Genomic DNA, 26,366 nt, shown 5'->3' with positions numbered 1-26,366 from the left:
CACAAACTGGTAGGAAGCTGTGAATCTAAAATAAAGTCTCTCCTGGAAATTCAAAACTAGACAGTTAAGAGGTAACCTATTTTCTACTGATCAATTCATTAGTGACACAGGGATATATCAATAAACAAGGGTATCTGAGGGGTTGCAAGTCACTAACAACTCTTTCAAGTTAGTTCAACTCTCAAGTAGATTTTGGGACCTGAAGCTTTTTATCCTGACAACTGGCTCAGTTGGTTCAAAGGTGTTTCAATATACCATGTCAATACTATCACACATTTTCTGAGTACCTACAATATACTGGGTATTTTGTTAGATTCTGAAAATGCAAAAATGAATAAAACAAAGTGGTGTCAAAATTCAAAGAGTTTTACTTGGAGGTTGTGCCAATACCTGTTATAAAATGTTACACTTTGCCATTCTGGTAATATAAATAGAATTCTGTAGAATGGGGGCAATGCTGACAAAACATCTGAGGTCAATGTCCAGTATTTCAAAATACACTTTTGCATTTATATTTGGTGAAATTAATCTGAAATCTAATTCACTATTAAGACAACTAGCCACATCTAGCTATACTTGACTAATATATGATGGAATCTCTGGCATTTTTCTGGTGTTCAGGTTTTACTGAACATTCAAAGATATTAAGTAGAACATCTAAAAGATAAACTAAAATTAGTAAAACAAGTAAATAAATAAACTCAACGTAATTATTTCAGGAAATTCTGTTCTCTGAGATCTAATAACCACATACAACACTTCAAAGAACTGCAGTAGCAAGAATAAAAGAATCCTGGCTTCCAGGTATGGTCTGATTTTGCGGGGAACATTTTGTTACTTAAATTCACAATGTAAAAACCTGTCTTGCTCACTACTTGTATCAGAAATAAAATGCCCAACTAATAATGTGGTGCCTAAATTACAGGACAGAGCCATCTGCACAATTAAAAAACATTTCTTTGGTTGGCTACCATTCTTCCAAGAAACATTTAAAAAAAAAACAAGAATGCTTCGGATATAGCAGGTGCTTAATTACTGCTTACTGAAAGGCTGATTATCCTTGTACTTCAGTGATAATATTCAAATAAAGTTTTCCAAGGTTATCACTTCTTAACCCTCCAGAAGTACATTACTTCTGATTTTCTTCTAATGTGTTGATGGAGTTTGGAGGTATTGTCCTCCCAGAACTCATGGAAATCTGATCCCCAGTGTGGCAGTTTGAGTCACGGGGGTGAATCCTTCATGAATGGATTAAATGCTCTCCCCAGGGGAGAGGGGCCTGAGTGAGATCTCACCAGTTCTTGTGAGAGCTGGTTGCTTAAAAGACTCTGGCACCCCCCCCCCCACCTCCCCACCTGCCTTGCTTCCTCTCGCCATTTGATCTGCTTGTACCCGCTGGCTGCCTGCCACTTTCCGCCATTAGAAGCAGCAGCCTGAGGCCCGCTCCAGATGTAGCTGTCCCAGAATCTAAGCCAAATAAACCTCTGTTGTTTATAAATTACAGTTTCAGGTATTCTGTCATAACAACACAAAATGGACTAATACATGTGTGTACCAAAACCAGCATGGGTCCAAGTCCTGGATGGACATATATATATGTCTGTATATATATATATATATCTTGTCACTTTGGTCTTTATAGACTTCAGTTGTGAATTTGGCAAGTCATTTGCCATCAGTGTCCTCATCTGAAATATAGCAATAATAATAATACCCTCCCCTCCTGTTATGAAAACCAAATAATGCAATGTGAAGAATATGGTAAAATATAAAGTGCTAGGCAAAGATGAAGTATATTATCATTAGTTTATTTAAGAGCCTGAGGTCGGCCAGTAAAATTCCTTAGTTAATAGACAATGGGAAGCTGAGGCAAAGTATGTTAAGCTTTTCTCAAGTTATTTGAACGTAAGATACAGTGCTTTGCTGCTTCCTAAAAAAATATAACATGTACTTTATAAAGATAGGTAGGTCAGTAAGATTCCAAATAACAGTGTGTTTGACTTCAGACTTCTGTGCCTAGTCCCTTAGGTCATACTCCACTTTTTTTAGACAATTTAGAATAGGATTCCAGAGTCATTTTAAAACTGGAAGGGACCTCATTCCTCCAGTCTCTCATTTTATAAGATGAGGAAACTGAGGTCCAATGAGGTTAAGGGGATTATCTAAGGTCATATTTCTGGTGAATAAGTTAAGAATCTGAGCCTTCTAAACTTAGCCCAAAACCCTTGACATCAAAGCGAAGAGCAAAACAGGATTTAGATCAATTCCTTCTAGATTTCTGGCAATTTAAATTTTAATTTCATACTCAAGAAAAGCTGAAAAACTAAGGGAAAAAAAACAAACTAAAAGTCATTTGTCATCTCTCTACCACTGTTAGTGATTGGGTATACATCCTTTTTTCCTAAGTATTTTATAAAAGTGGGATCATATTGGAATACTCTTCTATAATCTTTTTTAAAAAAACAAAACGTAGCAACTCACATTTAATGTCTTCCTACATAATTCTGATATCTTTAATAGTTGCAATAAATGTGCTATAAATATCAAACATATCTCCAGTTACTCCCTTACAAAATAGTCTTGTAAGAGGAATTTCTGGCTCTTTCACCACCACTAAATTTCATCCTTTTACATTATTAAGTTTCTGGCCATTTAGATTTCCTGGTATTTAACAAGGTTCTCAAGTTAATACCTGCGTTACCAAGAAGGTCATAGAATTTCTAAAGATATGAAGGTTTGGGACAGTGATCAAGTTCTAATCCTCTTAAAGAGCTACTACGATGATCACTTTTTAGGTTACCTTTGCAGGCCGCTCCAAAGGCATAGCAAATAGAAAGAACAAGCACATTTACCTAAGGTCATACACAGCATGATACATCTCTTTGAGTGCCTCACTTCACAATGGGGATCCATTGGCTTCCAGATGAAGTTTAAGGCTCATATAACACAGATGTTGACTTTGTTCCTCATGTTTAGACAGCTTCTCTTGACTGTACTTTTCAGAAACATCATCAAGTAGAATAGATCTACTTATTATTCACAAAAGTAGTATCAACCAGCTTCCCTTCTGGGAGGGATCGTTGGTCTCCAAATACTAAAACTGAACCCTGTAATGTAGAGCAACTGAACAGAAAACAGCTCAAGGACTCAGGAAATGGTACAAATCTAATAGTTATGCTTTTAATCTAATAGGTATTTTGGTTTTGCTTTTCTTTTTTCCCCCCCAAACTGGAATTCTTTCCAGAATTACCAAGAAGGAAAGTTAGTAAAATATCTAAAGGAACTGATCCTCATATATTGATAATTAAAATTTTACTGGTGATTAAGATATTTCAGAGACCACATAGGCTTTCTCATTAATTCCAGACTATCAACTTTGTGTATCACTGAAATTACATTACTAACCTTATTTACAAAACAGCTACATAAGCTACACAAATTACTACTGTTTACTATTTATTATATGCCATGCTCTGTGTTAGGTTTTACACACACTGGTTATTCTGCACAATAATCTTACAAAGTAGGACTTCTAACCCCATTTTTGAGATGAGGAAAGAATCTTGACTAAGTCTACCCAGCCAGTAGATGGCAAGCTAATGTTCAAATCCAGGACTGCCAAACTCTAAATTCAAACTTTTACAACTATGCTATAGTTTAAATAAGTAAATAAAAATCAAGTGTAAGAGGACTACTAGAGTCTATGGTTTCCTATTCTTCAGTTCAACTTGAAGACAATCTACAAGTACCTTTCATTAGTACTTCCTTACTCAAAAATTTTCACTGGGTCCCACCCACTGCCGAGGAAGTATATTTTACCTGAGCCAACTTCTGCATCCCTCATGTCTCAATTTAAATGCTTTTTCCTCAGAAAGAACTATCTTGACCTCATCTAAATTAGGCCTCTCTGTTATTATTCTTTCAAAGCACCCTTCTTACCTTTTCTGGCTCTTTTCATAATCTGTGTTGATTTGTTTAAAGTTCCATTAGGACAAGAACCTTATCTAGTTTGTTCACCATTCTACATAGACCCAGCTCCTAGCCCTGTATACCCAGAGATTTTCATCGTGCCTGTCAAATAGAGGTGCTTTTTTGCTGAATGTATGAGTGGAATGAAAGAAATTAAGCCAGACAGTCAGACTTTCATACTTTGGCCCTGCTGTACCTGCTTAATCACATTTTGCTACTTTTGGACAGTTCTCTCCTCCCTGTGGAGATCTTTGGCTCCCTCTGAGACTATAAATCGCCTACCTAGACTTCAATGTTCAGCTTAAAACCTACCTCCACTAACAGCCCTGGCCTAGCCCTACCAGCCTCCCCTCTACTTCTATTAGACTCTCATAGCACAGCACCTGCTCACCATAGTGCTAATCTAGCCTTTACCATAAATCGCTCTGCAGGGTTAATTTACTATTCATTCAGGAAGGATTTAGGTCTCTAGGAAGACCTGCACTGTGCAATACAGCAGTCAGTGGGCACACGTGGTCATTATGCATATTAAATAAAATTTAAAATTCAGTTCTTCATTCTCATTGGGCACATTTCAAGTGCTCAATAGCTATATATAGCTACTGGCTACCATAATGAACAGCAAAGAAACAGAATATTTCTATCATCACAGAAATTTCTGTGAGTGCCATGAGTACAAGAACTGTATTTTATACTTCTTCCTATACCATAGAGTCAAGATAGTACCTACAGCACCTTATAAACAGTGAGAGTTCAATAAATATTTAATAGAGTACCAAAAAACTTGCTGGATAAGAGAACTTCAATGTGACCCCAATTACATTGTGAACAGTGTCTTCCACATTAGCCCAGGGTCTATACATTAAGCTAATTAATGTATGCCTGTCCCTAGGTCAAGGCTTCAGTTGTACTGGATTCTCTAAGAGTCAACCATACAAACGACATTTAGATGTTGTCCCCTCCAAAACTCGTGGAAATTTGATCCCCAATGTGGTAGTGTTGGAAGCTGTTTGAGTCACAGGGGCGGATCCCTCATGAATGGATTAATGCGCTCTCTGGGGGGCAGGGAGCCTGAGTGAGTCCTCACTCTATCAGTTCCCACGAGAGCTAGTTGTTTAAAAGACCCTGGCACCTCCCCTCTCTCTCTTGCTTCCTCTTGCCATGTGATCTGCTTGTACCCCTCGGCTGTCTGCAGCTTTCCTGCTGCTTTCCGCCATAAACAGAAGGAGCCTGAGGCTCACGCCAGACGCAGCTGTCCCAGAATTATAAGCCAAACAAACCTCTGTTCTTTAAAAATTACCCAGTCTCAGGTATTTCTGTTACAGCAACACAAAACGGACTAATACATACGGTATTTTCCAGTTTACAGAGGGCTTCATGTCCATCATTCATTTGGCCAATGTATTTTTGGCGAGGAACACAGGGATTCGGCTTAAGTCTAACATTCACTGAGTAACCACTAAGTTCCACTGTGTGAGGTGATTTTCCTGGGTTCTCATCAGCCTCACAAGATTAAGAGGAAACTGAGGCTAAGATGGCAACCTATTCACATCTATCAGTAACAAAATCCACATCTCACCCACTTCATCTTAGACTAGATACTTCTACAAAGTCAATACAATTAATGGAGTAAACGTTGGCTAATAAAATTGCAATCTATTTTGCATTTCAAGAAAGAAGGAAAACAAAAGTAAAGGACGAAAAACTTTTATAATAATGAAAGTGTAATTAGATACAATAAAGTTAGATACTAACTTTAAAAGTAAACAATACTTTTTTTTTCCTTTTAACTAGAAAAATGGCCTCTTTATTTGGGGAGTAAAAGCTCTAGACTAGGGGGAGAAACATCGGCAATTTTGAAAAGCTCAAATTATAAGACATTTTAAAAGACGCATAGTAATATTATTGAAGATACAGTATTTTTTCTTTGAGGACTATGTACTAATACCTGGTGACTAATACTAAATAATGAGTTAAGCTATTTAAATGTTTCAGACCCATAATACATATCATTATTTCAAATTATTTCAAATGTCCAACTTATCTCAAACTTTTTAATTTTGAATGACCCAAATGTTTATTAAATAATTATAAATTATACATTGATAGAGAATATATTAATGAAATTTCACAATAAAAATACAGTTAAGGGAGGGATATTAAAGTCCTTCATGAGTTTTGATAAACGTGACCCAGAAGAATTGAGACAGGTTCCGAACTGCACTGTGTCAACCCGCCAAGCCAATGAACACTTGATCTGTTCTTTAAATATAATGATGCGCTTTTAGTCTACCTCAGAGAAGAGAAACTAAGAAGATTATTGCATTTTTTATTCGTCTAATCTGTGCTATAATTTATTCTAGAAAAATAACACCAATGATGAGAAAACAGGCCCTTCACTTGTCCAACTTTTTTTTGAGGATGTCTCTTATTTGCACTAAGGCTCCCATTCTCAAAAAGGAATTGAAAGGCTGATATACAACAAGGCACCAAAGCATTCTTTAGAAGGCCCAGCAACCACTCTAGTTACTGCCAGGAAATCATTCCAAACACTCTCATTTTGAAAAAGGCAGCAGTCTTAAGGGGAAGGGAAGTGGAAGCTGTCAGAAGAGGCAGGTGTGTTTTGAGGACAGCAGTATTTTGTTTTTAATGAGGCAGAGTTGCAGGTCTCCAATTGTGTGCCACAAGGGAGCAAGACATCTGAGGGCTTCTTAATTCTTTCATAAGCATCACCTTGGAGGAAAAGAACACTTTGTTAAGATGTAGGTTTGGCACCTCTTTAAGGCAGAAAAGCTGAAGGGGATGGAATGCTTAAAAAGAACAATTCATGTGTTCCAGTTTAAAAAATAAAATATTTTTAAAAACCTCCATAAACAATTAGATAAAATCAAAATAATACAAAACTGTCTGTTTCTTTCCTTTGGGGAGGAGGAGGGATAGGAAAGGAGCTACACCTCTTGCTTCTTCCTTACTCCTTTGAATAACGTTGCAGATATCTTTCTCTTTTAATTGCTTCCTTTTCATTCGTTACATAGTAAAAGGAAAAGTGTCAGAAAGAGTACAGACTTTTGCGGTATCTCCCTAGAGTACTCCAAGTGAAATGGAAAGGAAGAAGGAAGAGATACATGTGTCAGTCTTGTAGTGTCTTATTAAAGAGGGCAGAAGTCTTGAAATAAGAGTTAATATGCTCCCTGTAACTATGAATCAGCTTCTGCTAAAAAGTGTCGAGGTTTCCTCCGTTTTATCCCAGACCCACACGGTGCCTAGAAGATACAGTCTTAAGAATGCACTGTTAACCTTCAAAACACAACGCTTTATCGAAGTCACTTTACAACCTTGTGACAAGTAAGGCGAAAGTCAAAAACAGCCTGCAACTACCTTTAGTTAGTCAACTAAGGGGTTTTGGCCCCTTCAGGACAAGAGGATGGATAACCCCCTCTTACCAACGTCCGGGATGAGCCTCCAAAGAGTTGTGTTTAACAGAGCATAGACAGAGCCACATTGTCGTGTGTGCCCGTGTACCTCACATGGACGTAGGATGTGGACCTACAGGCGAGGTCTTTCAAGTTTCGTGAACTCCCGGGAAAGGGTGGGAGGGAGAGCGAAACAAAGTCGTGCCGTTTTTGATTTTCCGAGGTCACTTCCAGGGACTGGCCCGCGAGCGCGTCCTGGGAGCGGAAAGCCGGCCCCGCGGCGGCCGACAGCGGTCCGCCCCGACCTCGCCCGCCTCCTCCTCGGAAGGGCGCGTGGGCCGGGACCCGCGGTCCTCCCGCCGCCTGAGGTCGGCTGGAGGCTTGGCCCCGCCCCCGCCCGCCCCCGATGACCCACCGCAGGCGGCCCAGGCGCGGGACTCACATGTGCGGGTTCCTCCTGAAGGCGTTGGTGATGTCCTTCACCACCCGCTGCACCAGCACCGCCACCTCCTCGCTCGTCTCGGCCATGTTGGCAGCGGCCGCGGCGGCTCGGGCGCGCCTCCGGGAGGGCCGAGCCGCCGGCGGGAGTTCCGCGGGGAGCGCGCGCGTGTGCGCCGGTTGGGCCGCGCCCCAGCCGCCGCGGCCGCCGCCGAGTACTTCCGGGTCAGCCCGCCCGCGGTCGGGCATGACGCCCGCCGGGCCTGGCGGCATCCTGGTAGGTGTCTGGGTTCGTCTCCTCGCCCGTACCGAGTTTGTAAGCGTCCGAGAAAATGCCTCTGATTCGTTTGCGAAGTTACCTCAGGCAACTGTTTTACTCATTTTCTTTTAATTTTTGGTGCACTCGGGCCGAGGAGGGAGCGGGTCCTCAGACTCTCCTCAAGAACCGGAGGCCTGCCTGAACCCCCTGGCCAAGTTCTCGAGAGCTTCTGGAGGAACATTTTGCTGAGAGAGCAGATCCTCTTGAACAGTTAGTCCCTGGACGTTTTGAGAGAGAGTTTGGGTGCTTTATTGTCCCCGCCAGAGGGATGAGGCGGTCCAGAGACGCTGTAGGCAGAGTCAGTCCCTATTTAACCGTGCTGGTGACCTCCTTTTGTACTATGACTCAACCCAATTTCAGCCTCATGAAATTGAAACCAGCCTTTTAAAAGAATTAATTTAAAAATCGTTATTAATGCATGAAACGGAGACGAAGGAAAGTAATGGAAAAGTTATTTGCCGTCTGGATATAAGGAATAGAAGTAAAATGTTTTTTAGATTTCCTACTTTGAGTGTACTTCATTTTGCACGTTTGGTAGCCTTTAACCTCTGTTAAATCAAGGCCCTGACAGAATTTGCTCATAATAGCTATTTATCATGCTCCAAATAATCTTTGTAGGAATAACGAGATTTTTAGTCCATTCAGGTTTTGAAATTCCATATTTGAAATGTTCATATATCAAGTTATCTTTTGCCCCTCAGTGATGGAAAAATCTGGCTGCCTTTGGGTTCAGTTCTTTTTTTCTTCCGCCCTTGAAACATGTATGTTTTAAAAACATTTTTAAAAAGCAAGCTCATGGTGTGTTTAATGTGAACGCATTTAAAGTTGGGTTTATGATTCTGAAAATAAAAACTGTTGGATGTAAAATTAATTGAATGAGAAATGTAAATTTACCCAGTGGTCAATAGTCCCTGTGAGTATGTTTGTAAAGGCTGGATCTATCGTGTGGATATTGGCCTTCTGGTTTTAAAAGAAGCGAGATCAAAGTTTCACAAAATTGTAGGAAGCAAGATGGGACAGGCTTAAGAAGAATTAGTAAAATGAAACAAACGTTAACTCTGACAAGTTCTAGAATGAAGCAATGAAATGAATGGAATGTGTGTTTAGATTCCAAGGCCAAGGACAACTTCAGACATCCTGGCTGCTTTAAGAATGTGATACCAGTTCTCAAATGGTTTGAGTTAACTAAGTTATCCACCTCTTCCCTTAATCAGGACCTTACATGCTTTCCTACTGGCAGGAGGAAATAAATCCTGACGTCTGGGGACAGAGCTCAAAGTAGCACACTCAGATATATAAATTTTTTCCAAGGCCTTTATTTTCCAAAGCTAATATTTAAGAATTGAAATTCACGAGCCTTTAATAATATGTATATAAGAGTAGGATAGAGTATGGTCAATTTAGCATGATTTTATTGAAGGACTATAAGATTTATGTTCAGGGATCTGCAAAACACATTTATTGCTGATAATGAAATATGATAAATAGCTTAAATGCCCAGTGATGGGGGGTTGATTAAATTATGGCAAATTTATACGATAAAATACTACTTAGCCATTTAAAAGTTACATTATAACTAGAAGAATATATACCAAAGTGTTAGGGGGACGTATATTCATAGGAGAATTTTACTTTCTAAGTAATGCCAAGAGCAAAACATAATTTTTGTGATTTAAGAAAAGTTTTTAAAAGTATGTATTAATAAAGAAATAGTATGCATTTGTTAACTAGCCAACTTCTCATGCACATTAATTTTCTTAAAGATGTATTCAATTTTTTTAAGTGACTGTATTAGTCTGTTTCTGTTGCTTTTAACAAAATACCTGAAACTGGGTGATTTGTAAAGAAAGTGGAATTTATTGCTTACAGTTTCAGAGGCTTGGAAGTCCAAAGTCCAGGGAACACATCTGGTGAGGGTCTTGGTGGTGACTTCAGTGACGCAGGGTATCACATTGTGAAATGGAAGAGCAGAGATAGACAGACTTTCCTCTTCTTTTAAAGCCCTCAGAACCACTCTTCTGACCACCATTTTTAATCCATTCACTGCTGTACTGTCCTACAATCCAATCACCTCTTCAAGGCTCCACCTTACAATTATCATAATAGGATTTCCCACCCTCTTAACAGTCACAGTGGGGGCCAAGTTTCGAATACATAAAACTTGGGGGACACAATTCAAGCTTTGGTGAGTTTGGGGAGACATTCAATCCACTATAGTGACCATGCCTATTATTGTTCACGTGGTTGTGAATATATTTTGTCAATCCTCCCACTCCCCCCAAAAATATCACATTTCATATTTTAGAAGCCTAATAGGGGAAGATGTAGATATGTTATGACAAAAACAGTTACCAAAAAACTAAACAGTACAATCCTAATTTCATATATACAATACAAATTATACGTGTTATAAATATAATCACATATATATAATTGGGAGTATATAACCTAAAGTGTTAACATAGATATCTCTGTTTGATAGAATTACTAGAGATAATTAAGACCTATAAATATATGTTCTTTATACTTTTCTGGATTTTCCAAACTTTCCACAACAAAAAACCTAATGTATGGGGAAGGACACCAAGGGTTTTAGTGACTTTTGTGAAGCGATGGAGATGACCTTGTAATGTTTCCACTTTTGCTCTGTATTATTCTACGTACATCACTATGACATGTTGTTTATATACTCCATTTATTTGTATTCGAAGTCCATTTTCTGATAACATTATACAAGATAGAATTCAAATATTACTAAATGTGTTCTTACCATGTACTAGCTATTATCACAAAAACAACAGCTAATTTCCTCCATTAAAAAATTAAATGCCCAATTTGAAATGCTTCATTGTAATATTGCCATTGTGATGGACTATATCTTGATAGTATGCCAGACCTCATCCCTATTTACTATCTTAAAATCTAAGATCTAAGAATTACTCCAAAGAAATAGGAGAAAAGTAACATAATATTAGTTTAGAAGCCACAATATTGATATCTTTTTATGAATTCTTAAAAGTAAACAGAAATAATTGTTATCTTTAAAGTTTTTATTGAAGACTTTTGAAAAAATATAAATTAATAAAAATATTTTAAAAGTCATGTACATTAAACTTAGGGACATTTGGTATACACTTTGTCTTGGTGTGTTTGTTTCCCCAGATGCAAGACTTCATAAATATTTAAAAACTATTTTAAAAAATCACAAAAGCACCCATGAATGCTAATGCCATCTATTGTTATACCTAGTTGATATCTCTAGCACTTCATTATTCCAATTGCTGGAATAAAAATGAGAAATTATGTGTGATAGCATCTACTATGGGTTGAATTTGTCCTCCAAAATTTCATGTATTGGAAACTTGATGCCCATTGTAACAGTATTAAGAAGGTGTGAAATCTGATTATGGTATTTGGAAGTGGGGCCTTTAGGACATGATTGGATCCTAAGGACTCTGTCCTAATGAATAGGTTAATCCATTAATGAATGGGTTAATGGTTCAGTGGGTTATCAGCAATGGTTCTGCTGGCTACATAAAGGAGAGCAAGTTAGTACATTAACTCTCTTGCTTATCCCGTTCTCACCATGTGATTGCCTGCATCACCACAAGACTAGAGAATTCCCACCAAGAAGGCCCTCACCAGATGTATTCCCTGACCATGGACTTCCCATCCTCCAAAACTGTAAGAAAGAAATTCTATTTCTTTATAAACTACCCAGTTTCAGGTAATCAGTTATAAGCAACAGAAAACTAATACAGCATCTTTAAACTGTGAAACACTATACAAATTATTATTTATCTCTGTGAATAAAGAAAGCATCATTACTAACTAGTAAATCAGTATTAAAATAGTAGTAACTTAAGACTAAGCTAAAAACTAACTTTCACTATGAAACTCTGTTTAACATTCTAAAGAGAATTATAGATGACTTTAAATTATCAGTTTATGCTGATGTTAGAATCTATGAAGATACAGGAGAATACTAGTTACATAAGTGGTTTTTGTTGCTGAGTAAGGGATATTTTATTTTTGTTAGCATTTGGTAGTTCCAAAATATCATCCTTTTCCTTTTCCCTGTTCTTTCTTCCCACCGCAGAGGCCCAAGAGACCCATGATGTGATCTTTAGAAAAGAACAGGAGAAAATGTCTAGAGAGAAATAGAGCCAATCTAGGACCTGCATATAGAAACAGATGGGGAGGTGGATATCTCTCCATAATACAATGAGTGTTTCTCATGTGATGAAAATGTCAAACTCCCATAGGAATTTTCTTAGTAATATGCCTTTCAATGGATGACTAAATAAAAGAAGTGTCCAAATAGAAGTACATCCTTAGGGTTTTATTCTGCTTTATCTTTCACTTATTTTTCAGTGTGACTATGACAGAGATGAAAACTGTACACTTAGGTTCAAGAATCATAACTGAAAACTTAGAAAGGTAGTAGAAGCTTCATTTTACCTGTGGAAGAGGTTCAGTCTGAGACCTTCCGTAGCTGTCTAAAAGGAAGACAAGTTTATCCCTCCTGTTCTTTCATCTCCCTTCTAAAGTCAATTTTCAATTCAGAAATTTCATATAAAAATATACCTTACTTCTTAGTTTCTTCCTGTTTCCATGTTTTAAGCCACCTCTGAGACCTGTCAAAATTAATGTCAGGCCAAAATTACTCATAGGAAATGATGAACTTTGTTAAATGTTGAATTATGCTCTTAACTTGCAGTATAATATTTTTAGAGACTGATAATCTGGGTTTTAGGAAGCACAGTCAAAGAATAACTCCTCAATTGGTGTCTTCTAACTTTAGGCACTTTAATTTGTATAGTAAGTCCTTCAAATCATCATTGTGTAAAAAGGACAGTGCAAAAGATGATGTATTGGGTTTATAGGAGGAGGAGGCTAAATACTATCCCTGAGAGGACTAGTCTCTAAGCAGTTTTACTCATTTATTCCTTAAATTTTAACGAGTGTTACTGTGTATAAGACATTGTGCTGGTTGCTGGGTATTCAATTGTGAGAAAAACAGACATGATTTGTTCCCTTCTGTGGGACTTACGGTCTGATGGAAGAGATAGACAATATTCAAGTAAACAGACAAATATGTCAGAAAAATTATAATACATGTCCACAGAAGAAAAAAGTGGGATACCAAGTTGCCAACAAACAATGCAGTTCAGTTCACCTCTTTTGCTTGGGTGAGAAAAAACATTTATGAGTTATCCATTAGGGGTGATGGTAAGAAAAGCCACTTTCCCTTGGTATTCTGGTCATGAGAAATATGGTATCATGTACTGGATGGTGCTTCAGGTTACATATCTATCTTGTAGTATAGTATTGCAACCCATAGTGTACTACACCACTAGCACTGTAATTGAGTCTTAATATGTCATTCCACTGTTTTATTAAGCAATCTGCTTCAGAATGGTAGAGTATATATTATGATCAGTGAATCGCCTGGGTGAGTGAAGCCTATTCCCTTTCTCCTTTTGCAAAATGAGTTCCTTGGTCAGAAATTATGTACACTATCTATGGTTATATAACTAATAAACCTCAAATTTAGTGGCTTAAAACAACATTATTATTTCTCACATTTCTGTGGATTGATTAGGACACACTGGGTGGTTTTTAGTGAGGGTCATGTAGTCACAGTCAGATAATGGATGAGGCTGAAGTCATCTGAAGGACCGACTAGCCTGGATGTCCAAGATTATTTCTTTACTCACATGTCTGGTACCCTGGTGCTTCTTGGCCCCTCTCTTCACTTGGCATTTCATCTTCCAGGGCTTTTCCCAGAATCTTGGTCTCAGGAAGTCATACACGGCAGCTGGTTCCCAAGAGGCAGGAGGTGGGAATGCAGGCCAGTTAAGGGCATGGCACCAGTTTTGCAAATTGAAATTGATCAAACCTGTTACAACACTTGCCGAGATGGAGATGGAGAAAGTCTCATGGAAGAGTGCAAAGGTCACATTGCAGAAGAGAATATGAAATAGAAGATGCTATGTTGGCTATCTTTAGAGAAGAAAAAAACAACTACCACAAATATTAAATGGAGTGCCTTGATAGTAAATAAGGCATTCAGCCAGCCTATGGATAGTGGTGGTGGAAAAAGAAATTCGAGCAGGAAAAGGTAAAATTGATATCTCTGTGATGGAAGAGTCCATTGTAAATTCTCTACCATCAGGTAGCTTGTTGGTTCCTGTTGGTCTCTGCTGTTGAAAGGTTGGGCACCTATCAATAATTCTAGCCAGATCAGCTTCTGGAGGGGTAAAACGTATGTTGTTGAGCCTAGTTATAATCTCTATGGCTACTTTCTTCATGATTCTATTGGGCAAACGTCATGATGAGGAAAAGAGGCTGACTGTTAGCCATAGATTGGAGAATTTTGTCCCCTTGATTTTTGAGAACCTTTTCTGCAATGGTTACCCTTTGGTGAGCATTCATATGGAACACCAATAATACCAGAATTTATGCCTATTAGAGAGGTCTTTCCTCATATCTCCTCCCCAAACTTCTTTATCATTGATTTTTAAATTTTGATAATTTTTGTGTAATTTGTTCATATGCCTAAGTCCCTGACCTAATCAAACTATTTGCCACTGTCTGTGAATCAGTGTAGATCTACTCCTCTGGCCATGCATCCTTTTAGTCCAAGTGAACAACTTGATATACAACTAGATATTCTGCCCACTTGAAGAATCTCCTTCTCTTCAGTCCTTTAGGGCAGTTCTTGAATAAGGCTATAATACTAATGCTGTCCACTGTTGGGTAGTACCAACTGTGGAAAACTATCTGGAAACCAGACCTAGATGTTCTCTTACTCAGTCACATACCATAGGGAATATCTCCCTAGGCCATTGATGTGGATGAAAGAAGAGGTATCAATGCTTCAGGAGTAAGTACTGTGGGTGTCTGAGCCATTTACTCATGCAGTTTCTGCCTTTGGGAACTACTGGAGCCAGATCTTTGTGGTCCTGTGAATCACTATTGTGGTCTTAGCTCTCTATGGATGGCTCATGTCACATGATTACTTGGTGTCTCATAGTCAATATTCAGTCCTGAGGGCCCAGTAGCAAGCCCAAAACATTACTTATTTTAGATTTTTCTTCTTTTTTAATGGGTGTTTATAGCTATAAATTTCCTTTGAAGTACTCTTTTAGCTGAATCCTATAAGTTTTGGTACGTTGTGTTTTTATTTTCATTCATCTCAAAGTATTTTCCAGTTTCCCTTGTGATGAGTCTTTGACCAATTTATTATTTAAGAATGTGATGTTTAATTTCCACATTTGTGTATTTTCCTAATTTCTGTCTGTATTGATGTCTAATTTTATTCCATTGTGGTCAGAAAACATACTTTGTATGATCTCAGTAACTTAAATTTATTGAGGCTTGTTTTGTGAATTAATATATGATCTCTTCTGGGGAATGTCCCATGTGCTCTTGAGGAAAATATGTATTTTGCTGTTGGTAGAGTGTTCTATGGTATATGTTAGGTCCATACATGTTATAATGTTGTACAAATCTTCTGTTTCCTTGTCTGTCTTCTGCCTAGTTGTTCTTTTCATTATTGAAAATGAAATATTGAATTCTCCAACTATTATTGTTGAACTTGCAATTTCTCTTTCAATTCTGTCTGTTTTTGCTTCATGTATTTTGGGACTTTGTTGTTAGATGCATAATTATAATTACTATGTCTTCTTGATGGGTTGACCCTTTTATCCTTGTAAAATGTCCTTTTTTTAATCTCTAGGAACAATTTTTATCTAAAGTGTATTTGTTTCTGGTATAAGTATAGCCACTCCAGTTCTCTTTTTGATATAGTTTGTGTGGCATATCTTTACTCAACCTTTTATTTTCAAACTATTTGATTTTTTATTCAGAAGTACTTGTTTTGTAAACAGTATATAGTTGGATAATGGCTTTTTAAAAAACATTTGTTCTGCTAATTTCTGCATTGTAATTTACAGATTAAAAGTTTAATCTATTGGAGAGTTTAATATATTTACATTTAATGTAACTACTGATAAGAAATGATTTATGTCTCCATTTTGCTATTTGTTTTATATATGTCATGTCTTTTTATTCCTGTATTCTTCAATTACTGCCTTCTTTTGTGTTAAATAGATATCTTATAGTGTGACATTTTAAATATCTTGTCATTTATTTTACTGGATTTGTATTTTGAGTTATATTCTTGTTGGTTGTCATAGGGATTATAACAGGTTTCTGAGGCTTTGTTCACTTCTTTATTCTTTTATCTTTCTGTTCTTTAGACTTGATCATTCCAGTTGTCCTATGTTCATGATTACTGATTCTTTCCTCTGCCTACTTAAATCTTCTGTTCAGAAGTGAATTTTTTATTTCCATTATTGTACTTTTCAAGTCCAAAGTTTCTATTTTGTTCCTTTTTATAATTTCTATCTTTTTTTTGATATTTTCTATTTGGTGAGACATTGTTCACATACTTTTCTTAAGTTCTATAAGCATGGTTTTTGTTTCTTAAATTTCTTTGAACATATTTAAAATAGCTAATTTAAAGTCTATGTCTAAGCCTGGCCAGTTAACTCAGTTGGTAAGAGCACAGGCTTATAACACCAGCATTTGGTCTTACTCATTGACAACGGTGCTTTACTATCCCCACTACCACCCCATGTATGAGCTGTACTTTCTTCTTTCTTTGCATTGTCATAATTTTTGTTGTTGTTGAAACTTGGATATTTTAAAATATATAATGTGAAAACTCTGGAAATCAAATTCTTTCTCCTCCTCAGGGTTTGCTGTTGGTTTCTTTTTGTTGTAGTGATTGTTTATTTAGTGACTTTTCTGAATTGATAGGGTAAAATTTGTATTCGTTGTCATGTGTTGCCACTGCTTAGTTAGATTAGTGGTCAGGTAATGATTAGACAGTGATTTCCTTAAACGTCTGGAACCAATAAGGCTCCCACTCTTTTTCTGAGAGGCTGTATGTGCATGTTGTGGCCTGCCTTCAGCACTCAGCCAGGCAGTTGACAACTCTGCCTCAGCCTTCACTTCCTCCTTGCACAGAGCTTCAAGGTTAGCCAAAGGTGAGAGGTTTGAGCCTTCTCAGGTTTTTCCTGAATATGCACACAGTCCTATACATATGCTCTGCCTTCTAGATTGTCAGGAGTATTTTGAAGCTTTTCAGAGTCTCTTATGGACATCTCATTTTTCAGGTTTTTATTTTAATCTTTTTGGCTAGCCTATTGTTGGCCTCAGCCAGCATCTGTCATATTGACAATTGCTTTTGTTTTTGACAAAACATCCCCAAGGAGAAGACTTTACACTAGATGAGCTTTGAGTTAAGTAAAGACAAACTTGTGAATAGGATTCTAGGGAACTACCAATAGGTCAACTAATGATAATTCTCTGAGAATTTGACTTTGAAGGAGCTTTAGCCTCATTCTCCGTGCCCTTCTGCCCGACCCCCGCCCCGACCCCCGCCCCAGTGGCTGACAGGCTGCTGGTTTTCAACATGACAAGGCTACTGAATAGCTGGGAAGGAGGGAGGGGATAGAGTAAGTTAAAACAGCACAAGTCTCACTGATCTTACCAAGATTCCGTGTTTTTTTCTTGAATAAATGGACCCTGGATTTTTGCATGCATTGAGTTAATTTATAGAATTCTGAAAATCTCAGAATTTCTGTCAATTTATGCCTCATTCATTTCTTTTATGTAGAGAAAGAATTTTTGGAATTCCTTACTCTGATATTTTCACTGCTGCTGTCATCTAACTTTATCTTTATTCTTGAAAGATATTTTCAGTATAGAAAATAGAATTCTGGTTTGGCAGTCGGTTTCTTTCTGCGTATTGAAGATATTCCACTGTCTTTTTGGCTCATATTTTCTCTGTTGAGAAGTCAGCTGTCAGTCTATTACTCCTTTGTAAGTCATCTGCCAGTTGTTTTTCTTTCTGGCTGATTTTAGTATTTTCCCCTTTGTCTTTGGTAATCTATAATTTCAGTATGATATTTCTAGTTATGGTTTTATTATTGTTGTTAATGTTTTTTGTCTTGCTTGGGAACCACTGGGCTTTTTGAATTAAAGAAATAGTATATTTAATTAGTTCTGGAAAAATCTCTGCTTATATATTTTAAAATATGGTCTGTGTACCCTCCTCTTCTTTTTCCTTCCCTTCTGGAAATATAATGAAAAGAATGTTAGACTTTCTCACTCTTTCTTCATGGTCTCTTAGTCTTTCTTCCATATTGTCCATGTTTTTGTCTCTTTTGCTGTATTCTGGATAATTTTATATGATCTGTTTTCTATTTTGCTAAATTATTTTTTAGCAATGTTTAATATGCTTAGAGTTTTAAATTTTTTTTCTTTTTTTATATTTTTACAGGTTCTTTGTTGTTCTTTTACAAACATGCTAGGTTTATTTCCTTATAATTATCTATTTCTTGCAGATACTTTTAGGGTTTTTTTTTTTTTTTTTGGTCAAATAGAGTAAGCATAGTTATTTTATAAGCTGTATATAATTCTAATATCTGAATTCTTTGCATATTCTCTTTCCTTAAATTTTTGTTTTTGTTACTTCTTGCTCATGATATTGTTTCCCCGTGTGCTTATTATCCCTAAAGAAATATTTTGGGGGAGTCTTTGATGCCTACAATGAATGTACCTTCCTTATAAAAGGCTTTGCTTTTGCTTCTGCCAGGTGCTTGAGCCACCACCAGTCTGTCACCACCTTAAACCAAGTTAATAGTTTAGGTTCCCTGGATATGAACCTTTTAAATATCTGTGTTATGGCCAGCCCATGGCCTCAGGTTATCAGGGATGTTTTTTCTTTACTCCCTTAGCCTCCATGCTCTGAAGTATGCTAGGAGTGGTGATGGGAAAGGCAGTTTTGCATTATAGGTAAAGAAAGTATTAACTTTTTCCATGTTTTTAGGGGACACTATATTTTATAGACAGGTTAAATTTGTTGGTTTTTTTTGGTTTTGGTCTTCACTCTCTTCTGTGTTTGCCAAGTTTATGAAGTCCTATTGTTATTAGGTATAATGGTTCATTTGAAGTATACATGAAAAGAAAACTCAGCACAAAGCCACGAATCACTAGTTAATGAATTTTCAACTTTAAGAAAGAAAATGAGGTGTTAACTGTAAGAAACTTCACATACACCACATAAAGACAGCAGAGATTTTTATTCAGAATGTATGCAAAACCTTTACTGAGATGTTTTTAGATTTGTTAGATGTAATTCACTTATTAACTAAACACAAGTCAATTTTTGTGTCTGCATTATAACACCATATTTTATTTGCAGAAAAGATTTTTCATTCTTAGCAATATTTCGGATCACGCAAGAATTTTGGGCAATAAATGAATAGAGATAATGTTTCTTTGCTGTATAATAAATATAAGCAGTGATTAGCAACTATAGAGTTTTTAACCCAAGTAACTATTTATTAGCTATTGGTGAGATATTATAAAAAGGAATGTTAATTTATTTATATTCTTAAAATATGTTGAAATTTCTTAAAATATGTTGAAATTATTTTATTAATGATATAATGAATCATCATAAAGAAAATTGTAATGTAGAATTCTGAGATTCTTATACTATTATTCCATTTAAGGCTGAGTTACAAAAATTACCATCAATACATGCAGTGTTGCTCAGATATTTGTAATTACATTTTATCTTGTTAATTCCCTATAATTTACTTTATAGGAAGTTAATTTGTATAAAATTTATTGTAAGATAGACTTACAAAGACATTTTAGCATTCTATTTTCTCTTTTATAAAAGCCTTTATTTTTACCATGCTAAATTGTATCGTGTGATTGTGGTTTCTCCAAGTTACAGAGAATGTAGTGAGGCTTAGCTTGTCACATGGTGGATTGGCAAAAATGGCATCATGGAAATGGTGTCCACATGGTTCTCAAATGAATAAAAGAGAAAATCAGCAGACAGAAAACCTCTCATAGGAGTATAGAATACTTTTGGGGAAAAGGTTTTGAGAAAATATGAAGAGTTTCTACAGTTTAGTAATAATGAATAGAAATCATGAATATTGAGTATAGTATGACTTTATAAAATTTTTTCTTCCATTTTTTAAACATGTACATGAGCATGCCTTATAGCAGTGAAATGAATATTGAACTAAACATGTAAGCTGTTGTGTTCATGTGCGTCTTATATTTTTAATGTAAGGTTGCAAGCTGGCTTACAGCCAGTTTTTTAATACACAGAAATAATCTTAGTGAATGCTAACAAAATCATACAGTCTCATGAGTATTATTTACTTAAAAATCTTCCTGTATTTCATAAATCCTATTTAAAATGTGTTATTTGAGCAAATTTAATACTGTGCTTATGAAGATGTTCTTTATAAGAAAGTTCACATAAAATATTTAAAAACGTGTTTCAGTTAAAATGGTTTGATATTTTTCTCTCAAATATTTGATGAGATTTAATTTTGACCAAGAGTACTTCTAATCACATTGCCTGGAGGCCCCCCAGGGTCCACATATATTTATATCTGTGTCAGAGTGAGTAAGGGTTCTGGTTGCCATTGATGACATACATTTGAACCACTAGACCATACCCCAACAATAGAACCAACTAATATAAGCTGTCTTATAATCATTTTTTTCACTATTAAAATCCTTAGGTAAATCCATGAGACAGTTACAACTTAATACCAACATCAAGAAAGGATTGTTCTTTCTTACTGGCTCTAATAGAGCTGACAGTTCTCTTCCATTTCAACAAGAAAAGTGTTATTTTATAAATATTTTTCTCAAGAAAAATGAGTGAAATCATTTAAAAAATTAGTTTGACAACCTTCTTTAAAACTTAAAAGAAAATTTGTTTTTTTAAGGAGAGTCCATCTGACTAGTGATAAACATTTTTAAATTGTAGAATTAATTTCAATGTGGTATTATATCTTTCAAGTACTCTATATTTGGTAGCTGAAACTATTATGTAAATATTTTAGCTTGGCACAGGAAAAAGATGAGTTTGTTTATAGCTAACAGCATCTACTTTACATAAATAATCTATTTGATGAAATATTTCAATCAAGCAAACATTTATTCGGTATCTGCTATAGGCATGGCATGTCCATGGGAGTGACAAAGTTGACTATAAACTAGACCCTGTTCCCAAGAAACTTATTTTCTAAAGCAGATTAATCTTATCAACCTACAGTCTTATTTAGATGCAAACCTAATTTGCATATCAAGATTTTCTTTTGAAATCAAGCAAATGAAAACTTTTGCTTATCCACTGATTGAAAGATCAAAAGCTCTAAATCAGTACCATCCTAATAAAGGAGATGTAACTTGTTTAAACAAAATATATTTCAGATTTTTATTTCAGAAATTATATTTGGAAAAATTTAAACTGTTCTCTGACACTTTTTTACTGCATAACTTAGACTTTTTCATTTTAAATTATAAACCAGAATTGGAACTGAATGCCATGCAATTTAATTCCTTTGTTTTTAAGGGTAGTTAATTGTATGAACAGCCAAATATAGATTTTAAAGTTAAGATACCTTTTTAAAAATCTAGATTTGTTCTTTTAAATTCTAGCACAAGGTTTTTTAAGCGAGCTCTCTGTCCATTCTGAATACTCACTTTAAGATAAGGCTTTATGTCTCTAGAATGAGTAATTTTTCCAGCCGATGACATTTCAAACTTTCAAGAACTAGCATAGGAAAAAGTCCAAAAACAATTAATATTATTTTAGATAGCTATTTGTTGATAGATATTACATTGGAAACCCATGATTTGCCTGGATAGAGAAAACTGGTTTTTTTCAATTTCTAGATTGTTCCCTTTCCTACCAACATTTAGAGGGAATGTTCTGCAAGAAAAATACAGAAACTCACAATCTCCATGTAGTATTTTGAGGCATCATTTGTGTGTGTGTGTGTGTGTGTGTGTGTGTGTGTGTGTGTGTGTGTGTGTGTGTGTGTGTGTGTGTGTGTGTGTGTGTATTTTAAGATTACTGATACAGGAGAAATTCTGTTTAATGCCATTGACCTTCACTCTTCCACACCTAAATATGGAGAACTAATGGAAAGGAAGGTTAAAGTTGAACATGTTTCTTTCTATGCCCTAATATTTCTTTAATTTCTCTTTTTGTTTCTAAAGATCTCATATGAGGCATATTGTGTGTACATTAAGCTCTGAAGAAAACACAAAGCGAAGGTACAAAAACATTTAATGAGCTATTTTGAGGAATAAAATATCTACCAAAATTATTAAAGTCAGAAATTAGGGGCATTATTACATTGTCATTATGGTTTTTTATGGTGGTGAGAGTAAGATTTAGTTTCTTTCTCTTGTTTGGATTTTTGTTCTAACAGTGGGTTTTGTTCTTAGTTGTGTATTTGTACGAGTGAATATCATTTTTCAGATTCCAGGTGCAGTACTTCCTTGTGGATTTCTTGTAGGGCTGATTGTGTGGTGGCGAACTCCTGCACTTTTTGTTTGTCTGGAAAATACAGTATTTTCCCCTCATTTCTGAAGAATAGCCTTGCTGGGTATAGGGTATAGTATTCTTGGCTGGCAGGGTTTTTTTGTTTGTTTATTTGTTTAGTATATTGAATATATCATCCAATTTACTTCTGGCCTGTAGAGTTTCTGTTGCGAAGTCTGCTGTTAGTCTGATAGGGGCTCCCTTATAGGTGACTTGATGCTTTTTTCTTGCTTCTTTTAAGATTCTCCCTCTGTCTTTGAGCTTTGCCAGTTTGACTCTAATGTGTCTTGGAGAGGATCTTTTTGGGTTGAATCTGGGGATCTTTGAGCCTCCTAGATCGCATGTCCCTGTCTCTCCCTGTACCGGGGAAGTTTTCCATTATTATTTTGTTGAATAGATTGTCCGTGCCTTTCCTTTCTTTTCCCCTTCCGGAACATCCATGATTCGAGTGTTTGTGCACTTAAGGTTGTCTGCTAGCTCTTAGATCTTCATTTTTTAAAATTCTTTTTTCTTTTTTTCTCTTTCTGCATTATTTTGAGAAGAGTATCTTCAAGATCAGAAATTTTTTTTCTTCTGCTTGTTCTAGCCTGCTCAGCTGTGTTTTATTTTGTTGAGTGATTCTTTGAGTTCCATGAGTTCTGCTACATTCTTTTTTAAGGTATTTAATCTCTTTGTAAATTTTTTTCTTCATATCCTGGATTTTTTTTTCTCATTTCATTATGTTATCTGAGTCTTGAATCTCAGTGAGTTTCCTTAAGATTTGTAGTGAATTGAATTATGTCCCCCCCAAAACTCACTGAAGCTTGAATTATGTCCACCAAGTTTCATGTATTAGAAACTTAGCCCCCACTGTGACTGTTAAGAGGGTGGGAAATCCCATTATGGTAATTGAAAGGTGGAGCCTTAAATAGGTGATTGGGTAGTAGGACTCTGCAGTAGTGAATGGATTAAAAATGGTGGTCAGGGGCATGGTTCTGAGGGCTTTAAGAGAAGAGGAGGATCTGTCTTTCCCTCTCTCTGTTCTCTCTGCTTCTACCATCTTGCAATGTGAGACCCCTGGGTTGCTATTTCCACCACAAGATGGACTTTGGACTTCCCCACCTCAGAAACTATAAGCAATAAATTTCGTTTTCTTTATAAATCATCCAGTTCCAAGTAGTTTGTTGTAAGCAACAAGAACAGACTAATACATGATTGTTGCACAGAATTCCTTCTCAGTCATTTCCGGGTTTTCCTGCTCTGTAGGGTCTGGTCTTTGAGAATTACTGTATTCTTTTGTTGGTGTCATATTTTCTTGGGTTTTTGTATTTCTAGTATCCCTACATTGATATCTGGTCATGTAGTAGAACAGTTGCTCCTTCCTTATTCTAGAGTGGGCTTTAAGGAGAGAGACTTTCTCTTCTCTTTCCAGTCTCCACTGGTGACTCTGCTTGTGTCAACACAGTTGAGTGTTTGGTGGGCCTCCTGTGTGGTGGGTGTTGCTGTGGCCGCTGCTGTGGTGTCAAGCTGCTTTTGTGGCAGCCATGGCTGTGGTGGTGGCTGTGCTGGGCCACCCACGTGGAAGTGGTGTTCTCAGCATGCTCTCTTACCTGCTTCTGGGCAGAGGGGGCTGCCCTTGTCTCCTGCCTAGGACCCTGGGTATGCTCTCTTCATCAGCCATTATCATGTCAAACATTTCCTGTGTTCCTTTTTCTCTTCTCTTTCTGGTATTCACATTATGCATATACTATACCTTTTGTACTTGCTCCACAGATCAACATAACATTCCGAAATTTTTAAATGTTCAATAAATAGATTTTCTCAAGAATAAAGGAAAACCAAAATATGGATCTAGGAATCTTGGTTCTACTTCATTTGTTCATCCATTTACTCATTCATTGAACATGCATTGTTATTGAATGCCTACTTTGTATAAGTTCTCTAAATGTCTTTATTTAATAACATGGTCTTGTATGCATTGTGTCCCTTGACCATTTCTCAGCAATGACAACTCCATCACTTTGGTGATGAGCCCGGAATTAATAACTCAGTCTTTTGTTGTTCACTGATAAGATTTAACAGAAACCAGTTGGAAAAAAAACCTTGGAAAAGCCTACAATGACATTTTCAGCTTCTGTATGTAAAGATATAGGCATATAATTGATGATATTATTACTTATTATTATTGCATTTTTCTTTTGAAAGAGAAGCAGCTGAGTATTCATGAACATCCATCAAAAAGTAAAATATATAGGGCAGAGCCCGTGGCGCACTCGGGAGAGTGCGGCGCTGGGAGCGCAGCGACGCTCCCTCCTCGGGTTCGGATCCTGTATAGGAATGGCCGGTGCACTCACTGGCTGAATACCGGTCACGAAAAAAAAGACAAAAAAAAAAAAAGTAAAATATATAAATTACTATGCTACCTTTGCAGATTACATAGTTTTTTTTATTGAAGAAGACATACAATGAAGGGGAAATATGTTTATGTATTTCAATAATTTACCATTAAATGGACCAGTTTAAAAGAAGAAAATGAACACCACCACATATGTCTTAATTTTATCCCTCGAACGTGGTTCTTTTTGGCATATGGAGTCACTCATGAACAGCAGCTCATTCTTCAGTCTCTAATAGTCTTACCAAAAGGGAAGTCTTAACAGGAACAATATGTATTAATAATGAATACACACAGAACTGCTAAATATTTTGACTTATGTTTTGGGCTACACATTACTGCTTTGAGAGAGCTTTCAATATCTATGAATATCTCTCCATTTTGAGCGGTTAAGAAATAGTATGCCTAAGGATGGCTTCTCCCTGTAGCCAGGAAAAGGCAGTTTAATTTTCTAGTGTTGTACTTTGCAAAAGAACAGCTATACAAATTCAGGGGTAACTTGCTTTATATAACATAATCTCTGAAAATCTGGGTTGCATGTAAATCAACCATTACATATTGAAATACATCTTAAGTATACTGTAGGAAAGCTAAAAACAACCTGTCATTGAGTCCTTTTGCAGTATATAGAATCACTAATAATTTTTCTCTCTCATGGGCTTTGAATTTTTAAATTATTGATACTATATGCAAAGAATCATGGTTTATTCAAAGACAAGGTGCTCCATAAACTAGAATTATTTTACATAGTTGAGGTTTACATTTCTAAGTTTTAACACTTTTAAACAATGTTAAGGTATCTATATTTATTTTCTGAAGAATGCAGGCTCTGGAGGCAGACTCCTTGGTTTCAGAATCCAGGATCTACAACTTAACAACTCTGACCTCTTCTATAAAATGTGTTTCCTCTTTTATAAAATGTGTACAATACTTCAGAGATTTATTGTGCATATTAACTAAGACAATGCATGGAAGTACTTAGCACAATACCTGTCTTCATATGTTTTAGTTACTCATTTGCCATGTAGTTTTAAGTGAAAAATACAAATTGTAAAAAGTGTTATCCCATCAGTATTTAACAATATGAGTAAAATATATTTTTCTATTCTTTTTAAGTTTTTAGGTTATAAGAACAATAAATGCCAATGATACATACAAAATCAAGTAAACTAGTACAGAAAAATTTTAAAGTCTCATGCTACAATATGGGTGAACCTTGAAAATATTTTGCTATGAAAGAGACCAGTTACAAAGGACCACATATTGTGCGATCTCATTTATATGAAACATACAGAATACACAAATCTATTTAGGCAGAATGTAGAATAGAAGTTGCCTGTGGTTGGGAGAGAGATGAGGGCTTTGGAGGGTGATAGCTAAAGAAGATGGGTTTTTTTTTCGCGG

General features: G+C 36.3%; 2 protein-coding genes across 5 annotated transcripts in view; one reads left to right on the top strand and one right to left on the bottom strand.

Annotated features, from left to right (window-relative positions):
* Positions 1-7,950, bottom strand: part of PTAR1 (protein prenyltransferase alpha subunit repeat containing 1) — a 46,416-nt gene extending 38,466 nt beyond the window's left edge. The window contains exon 1 of one of the 2 annotated variants that reach the window (XM_063080950.1): positions 7,825-7,950. In XM_063080950.1, coding sequence (XP_062937020.1) covers positions 7,825-7,910 — 86 coding nt within the window. In that variant the 5' untranslated portion in view covers positions 7,911-7,950. The remainder of the gene's footprint in view (positions 1-7,824) is intronic. The other variant, XM_063080949.1, reaches the window with a different exon arrangement.
* Positions 7,951-8,054: 104 nt separating this feature from the next.
* Positions 8,055-26,366, top strand: part of CFAP95 (cilia and flagella associated protein 95) — a 150,371-nt gene continuing 132,059 nt past the window's right edge. For all 3 annotated transcript variants that reach the window (XM_063081062.1, XM_063081061.1, XM_063081063.1), the window contains exon 1: positions 8,055-8,097. In XM_063081062.1, coding sequence (XP_062937132.1) covers positions 8,068-8,097 — 30 coding nt within the window. In that variant the 5' untranslated portion in view covers positions 8,055-8,067. The remainder of the gene's footprint in view (positions 8,098-26,366) is intronic.

The sequence above is a fragment of the Cynocephalus volans genome, chromosome 16, assembly GCF_027409185.1.
Source record: "Cynocephalus volans isolate mCynVol1 chromosome 16, mCynVol1.pri, whole genome shotgun sequence".
Taxonomy (NCBI): Eukaryota; Metazoa; Chordata; class Mammalia; order Dermoptera; family Cynocephalidae; genus Cynocephalus; species Cynocephalus volans.
This window is presented reverse-complemented; position numbering and strand designations above follow the sequence as displayed.